Consider the following 11,288-nt stretch of genomic DNA (forward strand, 5'->3'; position numbering starts at 1 on the left):
GTAAACACAGTAATTGTGTGTTTTTATATTTAATCACATAGATATATATGTTAGAGCTCTATGCAAAGCCCAAGACAGTATTTACAAGTATATTTCTAAACTTTATGATTCATACCTGTACAAAGCATGATTGAAACAAATTATTATGTGCCCTTCAAAGTCTTCATAATAGTCTAATGTTCTTCCCTATTACAAATATTATAAAAACATCCAAAGACTAAAAGGCAACCATTGAAATTCACTTACGCATTTTGCAAAATATTGGCATGAACAAAAATTTAATTAAGCAAATTTCTCCCTCTTAAGAATACAACTAATTATTAAACTACAAAAGACAAAAGACTATGTATGATACATATTAGTTAAACATTTCAAACATTTTCCTCATAAAATTATATTTTCCCCAAAGTCTAAAGTGGTACCTTCTGAATGATTCATAAATTAGAAAAATTTTAAATAAAAATTTAGAACTGCAAAATGATCTCTTCAAAAATAAAACAAATTTTAAAACATGAATTTTTAAACCAATATAAAACACTAAAATCAGAGAACGTCTGTTAGACCACTTGACTACATTGCTAGAAAGAAAGCATGACAATGAATTAATCACCAAAGTTGTACACTTCAGTTTAGTTTGTGTGGACTTGTATTACAAGATTTCCATTATTTGGATGTAGATCTGTTCCATCTGCCACAGTGCAGAGATGTCCAGGAGGAACATCCATTAGCACTAATGAGAGCTACTGAAGTTTATCGTCATGATCATTGCCACACACGCAGCTCTGGTGCTATGAGTAACAACAAAAATGTTCTTAAAGCTCTATGAATTTGAAATCCAAATATCACAGGTAAAAAATTGACCAACAGACTGTATAAATCCAATTTCTTAAAATTCTAATTTTTGTGAAAACTAAAGCTAAACTTGTCCTTTCAGATGCTATCTCACATAATCAGGTAGGACTACGGTAGCTGTCACTACAGATAAATGAATGAGGTTCTGAAGCCTGCATCCAACAGGCAGGAGTTTATTCATTTTACTTGCAAAACAGCAGTCCTGGGTTTACAGCAAAAAACAGTGATCCCCAATAGTAATGGTCAGCATAAGATTTCAGGCCACATATTAATAATTACTAAGAGGTACTTAGTACCATTCCCTCAAGCCCCAATAATCCCTACTGCTTAATTTCATAACCTGATATAAAGCCTACCCCCCGCCCCGCTTCCTTTTTATTCTGATATCCAGAACCTCTCTGAATTACATATTACGAATACTTCTACTGTAACTTCAGGAACATTCTTCAATGTATGCTTCCAAATTCTGGTAGTAGTCAAAGACCTAGCTCAGATAAGCATTTTTCTGCAACCTAGATTTACATTCATGTGTTGAGGGCACTTTTTAAATCTTTACCATTATGAACAAATACTTTCAGTTATCAGCTTGCACTTTATTTTCTTAAGATATAGATTCCAATGATGAAGAATTCCACTAGAATTATTAGTAACATAACTTTTCTTGTAAAGAACTAGCAAAAAAAAATTACTGAGTTATACCACCTTCAATGAGTAATAGTGCATAATTACTCTATATACTTAGAAAAATATTTTAATATCTAATTTCAATTTCAGACTTATTAATACACAAAACTAAAAATAAAACGGATATTCTATTTGAGAACCAAAATTAACATAATACTGTGATTCAAACTTATTTTCATTTAAGTTTTTGTAGGAAAATCATGTGACAGCCATTATATTTTCAATATGATATAGTTACAAAGCTATAAAAAGTATATGCAGTTAATCAATGTAATATTTTCTAACATCAAAAACCCATCTAAACCAAATTTCTAACAAATTTAAAGAACATTAAACAAACTATCAGCATTCTAATCTCAAATACAAACCATTACTAAAATGTCTTCTATAAGAAATGACATATAACCAGGAAAAAGTTTAAATGGAGTGGCATTTATATTAAGAGATAAAATACAAGTAAGTTATATTTGGTATGAGGACACCACCACAGGGATTCAACAGTAACCTTGTATAAGTACACTTGGTGCCTTGGTTAACCTTACTTAAAGTGCTGCATAGTCACGATGAAACTCAAAACACAAGACTGCCCACTTCTTGTGCCAAAGATTCAGAACTCCTTTTCACAGTAGAACGCTGTTTACTGGACTGTACCACAACTTCCTGAAGGTATTTTGACTAAGGCTCTTAAGAAGCTCTATCAGCAGAATCTCTGACTAACAGATACACTATTTTAAGCAGCAAAATCTGCACAGTGGTTGCATCCAGACTATACAGCATACCAGATTGTAAAATACACTAAAATGGATCAGTATCAGCAAAGTAATGACCTTGAAAACTTGCATGAAAAAAAATGTGACTATACAGACAGGGAGTTTACAACCCTACCAATGTGACTGAACTCATAACAAATGTTAGATTCATATGCTATGCTACATTACCATAAATTCAAAAGATGTTTTCTGTAATGTTTTAGTTAGCAAATGAGATAAGCAATGCATTGAAACTGGGGTTAGCATAAGCAAAGAATATATTTTATTTATAAAATCTAATAGTTTTATTATATTAAATCAAAATATACTAAAATATTTTTCAAACTGAAATAACTGTGATAATTTTGAGACCATTAAGTAGCTAAAACTGTCTTCTAAAAATATATGATTATTTTGTAGAACTCTGCTCATCAAACTTCATCAGGAAAATTAAAACATATATTCATTAAAAACATACATTCCCTAATGACATTTTTAACCTAAAGTTTTTCTAAGTCTAAACATATTCTAAATTTGTATTTTAAAACTATCAACAATATTTTACAAAGTAGTCACAATTTTTGAACTGGTAGCATTGTTCAACAGTTCAGAAATCATCACAAATACCATATATATAAAATGCCCATTAATTAATTAGTGCTTATAATATTAATATTTGTTTAGGCTTTTGTTCCTTTATATCAGTCTTACAACTAAAATGTTAAAAAAAATTTTAAACAAAATTAATGAGATAAGTTAGTGCTTTGACTATGTAATCATTCCAACAAAATACTGGTAACAAAATAGTACATTGAGGCGCTCTGTATCCAACAACTAGCATCAATAAGATAGGCTTGCACCTTTTCAGTATGCATGTATCCTACTAGCAACTGCTCTGAGTATACAGCTAAAATGATATTCAATCTTGAATACACGAAAAAATATATATAAATGAAACAAAGAGCAAACTACATATGCTTCTTATTAACCCTCTGAAAATGATCAATAGTGGAAAAATTAGAATTTACTTTTTTCCTCATGTTGTATTACCTAATCCATTTTGGATTGAGATCCAAACATAAACCATCACAAAATATAATAGGGATTATAGTAGTGAGATATAAATAACATCTCTAAATACCAAAAACTCTATCATTTCCATAGGGAGTTAACAATAGATGGAGCATTTGAGAGGGGAACTAATTTCAATAATACTGAAAACCATTCACATTTCAGTATAGGAATCTGATATTACAAGTGCAGTCACTTAATTCACAGAAATGAGGATTACGGTTTATAAAATCAGTCAAGATAACTACTTTTAATAAATATTTAAAACATGTCATTTAACCATTGAAATTGAATGGGTACACCTTAAAGCTCTAATTGTTCAGAAAATAACCTAAAACATAAACCACTCTTTTTGTGTTATTATTTCCCTGTATTTACCACAAAATGTGCTGCAACTGGCATCTAAATAGTTTCTTTGCATGGTGAACTGAAACATCGTGAATGCTCAAACTGTATTTTTATGAGTGCCTAGGGACCCTAAATTTTAGTGGTCTATTAAATGCCAGCAATTTCATGCTGCCTTGCATAAAACAGCATTCACATATTAGAGCACAGAAGTTCCATAGCTACATTATACTTCTGTTCCAACTTCCAAACAAAAAAAAAAAAAAAAGAAGCAGAAGCTAATCAAAATAATATTTTTAAATCCTTCCCGGTCTTTTCACATTGAATTAATACAATAGCTGTCAACAAATGTATAGTATTTGATTTTTTAAAAGCCTTCTGGAATTTTTTGAGCAAATATTGTTTATACTCAAAAAAGAAAAATGTATAGTTGCCAGTAACAGCAATAGACTAAGAAGTGTATAAACTTTTTCTTACCCCATGGACAACGTACTCTCATAATAGATGCTAATGATAGCTAATTTGTTGTATATATTCCTGTGAGAATTACATAACCTCACACAGGTAAGGCTTTATAGTCTCTTACCTAGAAAGGTTTTCTTGTGAGTGAGACTTAAGCAATCTCATAGGTTTTAGTCTCTCACCTGGTAAGGTAATTCTTCTCAAAAAGAAATCCAGTCCTACAGTCTGCTTGTACTGTTTCCCAAAAGTCTCTTGAGCAAAACATGTCGCTAAGGAGGTCTAAAAAAAATGGATGCATAGAATAGAAATTTTAATTTCTTTGCTTAAAAATAAACATAAGACCACTACTAAACTTACTAAGTAATCTTAACATTTATACACTAATTAATCAAACAAACAACCTTCAGTAGTTCTAATCAGTCATTAGGATAGACACACACTCTCACCAGGAAAATGCCTCTTGCCCACAACCAGCAGAGGAAACAGTAGGCTAATCTAATCAGAATTCATTAATTCCCCTGACTTTCAAGATTCTTCTCCTTGATGAAAATAAGACTCGAAGAATTGTAAATGGGAACTAAAGCAACAATATGATTAAGATCTGAATCTTATACATTGCTTCAATAAAAATTTGAGAACTCTTTAAAGTTTCCTTCTAAGGCTACATATCTGAGGGTAATTGGACCATTGGCTAATAATAAGAAGCACATATTAGGGAAGAGATGTTAGAATCTTCCAGTTTTCCTATAAGAAACATTTTATTTTCCTCTATACTTATGATAGTATAAATAATTATACAGGATTACCAAGATAATATGCACCATTTCAATAAAAAGGTTAAGAATATTAGCAGCAAGCAGGCAAAATAATATTTTCTAGCTGAAGACAGCACTAAAAAGTCACAAGATAGAATAACAACAGATATTGATATACTTTTTCAATAAAAGCTCTAAGCTTCACTAAAGGACTCCAGGGCTGTCTTTAAAGAGTCATTTTTTTATCAAAGCAAAAAAAAAATCTTCTAGCAACAACTGAAATGAGTCCAAAATCAGAATGAAGCATTTCGAATACACTGCTCTCACTTGGAAGCATACCCCAAAGGACAGAAAGGAAGCTCCACTAAGCTTCAAGACAGGTTGTTGGAGTTTTGACAAAACAGAAAAAAGAAAACTTGTTTTATCTTAAAAGTCAAAATTTGAAGTCAACTGGCAAAATAAAGAAAACCAAGATAAAGTTTGCAAGATAGCTCATTATAGTTATGATAAAAGAATAGCAATTCTAACGAACACTTGGCCACATTTCAAGTACTTTTAGCAAGGTGAGTTAAATTTCTTTTACACAAGGGCCATATTTTTCCCACAAAGAACAATTTGCATACTCTAACTCCAAAGTCTTTAATATTCCAATGATGTAATTATAATAAATTGCTAAGATTTGGCATCAAGTATTCATTGAGCAATCCCATATGAAAGATATTCAACCAAACATTTAGAAATAAACTCACTACATTTATTATATCATTTAAGTATAAAAACAGTTATCAAAATGAGAAACCAGAATAAAAGAGTTAAGTATTTGTTTTTTAAAGATCTTTTGGTTTTCCGCAAACTTTAATTATTCCATTGAGCCTGAATCTCAGAGGTCTAGAGAAAAATACCATTACCTACATTACCGCAAGTATTTTCAAATGTTTCACACATGAATGGCTGAAATATTTAAAAGTCAAGGAAAAACAAGGCACATGTAGCAGCATAATGTTATTTGAAGTATTTTTTCACTTTCATTTCAGATTCTCAAATTATATTTCTATATTAGTATTCAGAAACGGACACAAGTGCAAGTGGGAGAGCACAAAGCCAGGGATGAAAAACAACAAAACAAATTTTGTTTGAAAAATGAAATAATGAAACCTAATACTTTATTTGCTAATAAAATACATAATTGGAAAAATTCTGAGTTCTTTCCCTGAAAACAGGATTTCCAGATTTTAAAAGCTCTGCCCTCAAAAATCTGAGGCAAACATAAAGCCTCAAAATCACAGGGTTTTCACATTTAGAGCAATAAACTCCAAGTGTCTAGGTCATAAGCCACTCACAGTATCAGTGTAGGTTCTTAAATCATCTCCCATTTTGCTATAAGAATTGAGAATCAACTCGATCAGTAAGTGGCATTTCCTTTCTCTCCAGTTCTTTATTCTTAGTGTCATTTCTCATAGTCAATGATTTATCACATTATTGTATAAATACTCTTCTTAAAGTGAACAACCAGCTACAATATCGAAACTTTTGATTTGGTTACTGATGTACATACATACAGGGTGTTTGTTTTGGTTTGGGAAATGTTCTTTAGCCAAACTATATACTTACTAACACTGAAATGACACCAAAAAAAGATATCACTGTGCTTGCTATGATACCGAAAAGAATAGTTTGTTTCAAAAAATCCTAAGAAATGTGAAATTAAATTGAATATATGAAATAACAGGAAAGATGGTACTAGAGGGACACACTACATCTTTTCCAGAAACAGTTACTGATGTTCCCAGTGCTATTCTTTATTGCTTCTGCCTGTGGGTATAAAAATGCTGATAGTTCAAACATCACAAAAATGGCAGAGTTAAATGAGGAATACAAGTAAGAATGAAAGAAAGCTGTTTCATAAAGCAAAGGACAGTAAAAGAAGCAGAATGAGAATGGTGGTATCAGCAATTTGAGAGCCGAACAGACTTATGAAAAAATTTTGCTACAGTAATAATGGAACACAGTTAAAGTTCAGCAGCTCATTTCAGAAAGTACATAGCAGGAAAAATTATGACATTTTAAAATACATTACTTAGTCAGCAGGATAAAGACTGAGTCAGAGTACCATAAAAGAAGTTTACTCATTCTTCAATGCAGAATGATAACCCTAACTCAACCACACAGAAGAGAAAAAAATTATATATTGTTCATCATTGGACAGAACTTTAAACAGGTGAAGACCAATTACACTAAACTAGCAACAAAGACAAAATAATGTGTGACTGGCTACATTTGTTAAATATAGAAATAAAACTATGAATAAATTTCATCATGCATTAAATAGACAAATGAGCAAAACTTTAAATATGATCAAATATTAACTATTTTTAAATTGGATGAATTATATTCAAATTTAAATGTAAAAATATAATATGTAGACTTAATGGGTAGTTTGGGGGTCTTTTAGATAATATATTAGTATTATGAAGTGTCATGGTTTTAAATGTAAAGCTCAGTTGGTCACTGAATGCAACTGAATTTACGAGATAAAAACACAAGGTGGCCTTCAAAAGAAAAGCTAATGCAACCTATAAAATAATCTAACTTTTTGTTGAATGAAAGCTTAGAAATGATACTGATTTACAATTTGCTTACTCAAAAAATGTAAGTTTCATACACTATCTAAAGAAAAGCAGTCAAGTTCTGTTCTTTGCGCAAAAATAGAATCACATTAAGCTGTTTGGGGGGGGGGTTGCGCTGTACAGTATTTCCCAAGCATTCTGGGAAAATAAGAAAGGGATAAACAGAAGACTCCAAATTGTGCAGAAGAATGAAACCTTCCATAGTGACCCTAGGAACCCAAATTTCAGAAGCAAAAGCACGAAAGCGTGTGCACAGCTTCCTTCCGGGAATGATGCATGAGCCGTCACCACAGAAACCAGGTCCAACTCCACCAGTCACAGACGCGGCAGAGTGGTTTCCAAAGAAGACTCTGGCTGCTGGCTGCGCAGAGGAGGAAAAAGTTTAGCTATCTTCCCCCAGGAGTGTCGTGCTTTTTTAACTGGAGCGATTAGTGAGGGCGCCCAGACAAAGGTGCGTCGCTTGATTTGGGAGGTAAACCCCATCCCTCCAAGGCACCTGGGGTCCCCGTCCCTAGCGAGGGACCAGGCGATGAGACAACAACGTTCCTGCCATTTCAGGAGTGCATAACTTCTGGTCAAGAACTCCAGCCTAGGGCTAACTGCCTGCGGGGATTCTCCGTGCGCGCGCCCATTCATTCCCGCCACCAACGGTCACAGAAGGCTAGGTTTTAAGGCGGAGGTCCTCGTGTCCCCCGGCATCCCGCCCACCACGTGAGCTCCATGGCTACCTACTGAATGAACTGACAGGTGCCAAGGACGGAACTGAAGTGAGGCGGGACACTAGCCGGGGCAGCTAAGGTGTAGGGAGCGCACTCGGCCTGTGCATCGTCACGGTCTGGGCCTGCGTTAGCAGTGGCCCACCACCCCGGGAGCTAGCCATGCCAGGCGGGCGGCGGGCACGCGCACAGGGCGCAGGCGCGAAGGAGGCCGCGGCCTGAGGCGAGCCAGGCCAAGTCAGCGGGACGGCCGAGGGGGGAGGCAGCGCTGGACAGCGCTCGGCTCCCCAAGGGTCCGCCAGGCCTGGCCGCACCCTGGTTTCCTGCAGCCCAGGATGCCGGGCCTGCCCGAGGACTGACCTTCCCGGAGGTGCCGTCCCCCAGCACGACGATTTTCAGTTGCCGGTCCTGGCTCTCCTCCTCAGAGTCTGACATGGTGTCCGGGGATGGTGGCCCGCCCCCAAGGTGGAGGAAGGGAAGGAGGAGGCCTCCGGGGGCGGGGGAGAGGAGGCCAGCAGGCAGGTCGAGCGGGACCCCCGCCCCGGCGTCTCCTCAACACTGAAGGAACCCAGGGAGAATCACTCACGGGCCGCCATCTTGCCCTCCTCCCCACCCCCGCGGAGCTCCGCCCCCTGAGCCCCGAAAGCCCCGCCCCCCGTGCGTCACTCGTGTACGCTCCGCCCCCCCGGCCCAACCACCACGCTGCAGTCGGGGGAGAACAGGAGGTACGGGCTGCTTGTCGCGGTGTGCTTGCAGGGGACATTGGCTAGGAGACGAAAGCAAACATGTCGTTAGAGGGAAATGGAACCACACCGGAGCACAGTAGCCCTCAGACGTTCTGTCCTCCGTCCCTGTTTCTGAGAACATAACTTATGCGAGTGATTTGGTCCAAGGGGCGGGGACCTGGGGGAGTCTCGGTTGCCACGGAAGCCGGGAGGCTGGAAGCCGCAGAGGGGCGGGGTCTGTCACTTGGCAGCGGGGGACGCTTCGGGCTGCGCGCGCACAAGAGCCATCCAGCCGGTGAGATGGAGCACCGGCCCGGTGGTTGGGACGCAGCAGAAGGCTGTTAAGGCCTCAGCGGAAGGGGAGACCTGGTTGTCGCCTCGGAGTGTCCTTCCTGGGCCTCTGGCGCTGGGTCCTCTTTTACCCTCTAACCCTTCGCGTTCCTCTCAACAGCCAGACTCCAAAGTTCATCAGTACAGCAGAACTGAGTGAACTGAGCACCATCTTACTGGCCATGCAACCTTCAGCTTCAGGCTGCAAGCCTCAGCATGTGGTCCTGAGAACCCTGCAGTTCCCGTGAAGTTAAAACAACTTTCCATAGTACAATCAGTGCCTTCTTGGCCTTTTTCACCTTCAGAATCTCACAAGAGTAGTTTCCTGGAGGAAAACTTGTGTATGAAGTTCCCTAGGAAGGTGCTGCTATTCTACGGCCATACCCCCCTGAACGTGCCCGATCTCGTCAAAGTAAAGGAAGGTGCTGCTATATAAAATGTTGTGTTATAACAGTATTTTAAAGATCTGTGACAAGTTGAGAAGGTTTAAATGAGAGTTTGAAAACTTAGAGCCATTTTTTTTTTTGTAAAAAGGGTAAAGATCTTCTCCTTGTATGGAGAACTATTAGGCTTGAACACTTCCAAGAAACAATCTAAAGAAAAATAGAACTAATCCACAAAATATAAAAATGTCATGTGGATTCTCAGTTACAGTACTCATGACAGGATCCCATACTAAACCCCTTCAAAGAATAAACAGAAAGTTTTGAGAAGAATCCCAGGCGTTTTTATGAAAGCAGGGATCCTAGAATGCAGACTTTAGCATATCTTTCCAGGCTTATACAAACTGTATTTTAACACCGCCGCATACAAGAAGTGTTCATTCATGAAACACCTAGACAAAGGAAGGGCAAAACCTAATATTTAGAATAATCCCTCCAAGTTTCTCACTGTAAATTCCAACTAGCTGTACCCTAATACTGTTGCTTTCCATGCATGGCTTCTCAAATCAAACAAAAGTCCCCACTCTAAAGGTAACTCAGTAATTCTTAATCTGTCAAGTATTACTGAATATTGTTTTCATCACAACTCATGCTAGCACTGAGGACACAGAACTGAACAAACCCATGAGCACTCTGCTCCTTATGACTTAGTCTGAGGGAAAAGTCTAGTAGGCTACAGACCAGTAAGATAACATTGTCAGGACCTCCTCAGTAAATATTGACCTCTCTAGAAGAAGTGACCTTCAGCTATAATTAAACGAAAGATCTTGTAACAAGAAGACTATCTAGTAAGATTTCAATTCATTCATATATACCCTTATAAGGGGAAAATGGACTCTGAACTGGCTCAGACAAAAAAAGGCAATATAACCATGAAAACAGAGATGGCAGTGATGCGGCCACAGACCAAGGAATGCTGGTGGCCAGGAGAAGCTGGCAAGGAGAACAAATTCTCTTCTGGAGCCTTCAGAGGGAACACATTACCCACACCTTGAGTTCAGTTCAGTGGTACTGATTTAAAACCTCTGTCCCCACAACTACAAACAACTTTGTTAGCTTCAACTAGCAAGTTTATGCTAATTTGATATAGCAGTCACAAGAAGCTCATACAAAAAGGGACACTAATAACAAGAAATTTTCAGATAGGTTAAAAATAGTAAAAACTCATAGGTGGGTAGAGCAAGACTATTCAAATATTGCAACTCATCACTAATGAAGGTAAAATAATTTTAGAAAGTAGCCTTCTGCTATGGTCTTTTTCTTTTTAGACAAGGTCTCACTGCATTACTATTGGCTGTCCTGGAGCTCACTGTTATAGACCAGGCTGACCTTGAACTCACAGAGCTCCATCTGCCTTTGACTCCCACATACTAGAATTAAGGAAGTGTCACTGTGCTGGACTTCCTTTGCTATATTCTTAACAACCTAATAGTTGCTGTTTTGATTTGAAACTGAAATGTCTCTCAGAGGCTCAAGAGTTTGTTCTCAAGCTAGTTGTTATTTTGGAAGTCATGGAGCCTTGAGGTGGG

The 11,288-nt window shown here is 37.4% G+C and overlaps 2 protein-coding genes across 5 annotated transcripts in view; one reads left to right on the plus strand and one right to left on the minus strand.

Moving 5' to 3' along the window:
* Positions 1–8,755, minus strand: part of Rab28 (RAB28, member RAS oncogene family) — a 95,305-nt gene extending 86,550 nt beyond the window's left edge. For all 3 annotated transcript variants that reach the window (XM_040747024.1, XM_005068816.4, XM_005068817.4), the window contains exons 1-2: positions 8,622–8,755; positions 4,346–4,442 (exon numbers count right to left, since the gene is read on the minus strand). In XM_040747024.1, coding sequence (XP_040602958.1) covers positions 4,346–4,442; positions 8,622–8,696 — 172 coding nt within the window. In that variant the 5' untranslated portion in view covers positions 8,697–8,755. The remainder of the gene's footprint in view (positions 1–4,345; positions 4,443–8,621) is intronic.
* Positions 8,708–9,754, plus strand: LOC121140805 (homeobox protein Hox-C13-like). Of its 2 annotated transcripts, none has more exons than XM_040747026.1 (2): positions 8,708–8,986; positions 9,438–9,754. In XM_040747026.1, the coding sequence occupies exons 1-2, from the start codon at positions 8,708–8,710 to the stop codon at positions 9,474–9,476; spliced, it is 318 nt and encodes a 105-aa protein (XP_040602960.1). In that variant the 3' UTR covers positions 9,477–9,754. The 2 variants fall into 2 exon arrangements, 1 of the variants encoding a protein (XP_040602960.1); XR_005877726.1 differs by having other exon boundaries at positions 8,879–9,281.
* The last annotated feature ends 1,534 nt before the right edge of the window (positions 9,755–11,288 follow it).

The sequence above is a fragment of the Mesocricetus auratus genome, unplaced genomic scaffold (assembly GCF_017639785.1).
Source record: "Mesocricetus auratus isolate SY011 unplaced genomic scaffold, BCM_Maur_2.0 Super-Scaffold_100006, whole genome shotgun sequence".
NCBI lineage: Eukaryota > Metazoa > Chordata > Mammalia > Rodentia > Cricetidae > Mesocricetus > Mesocricetus auratus.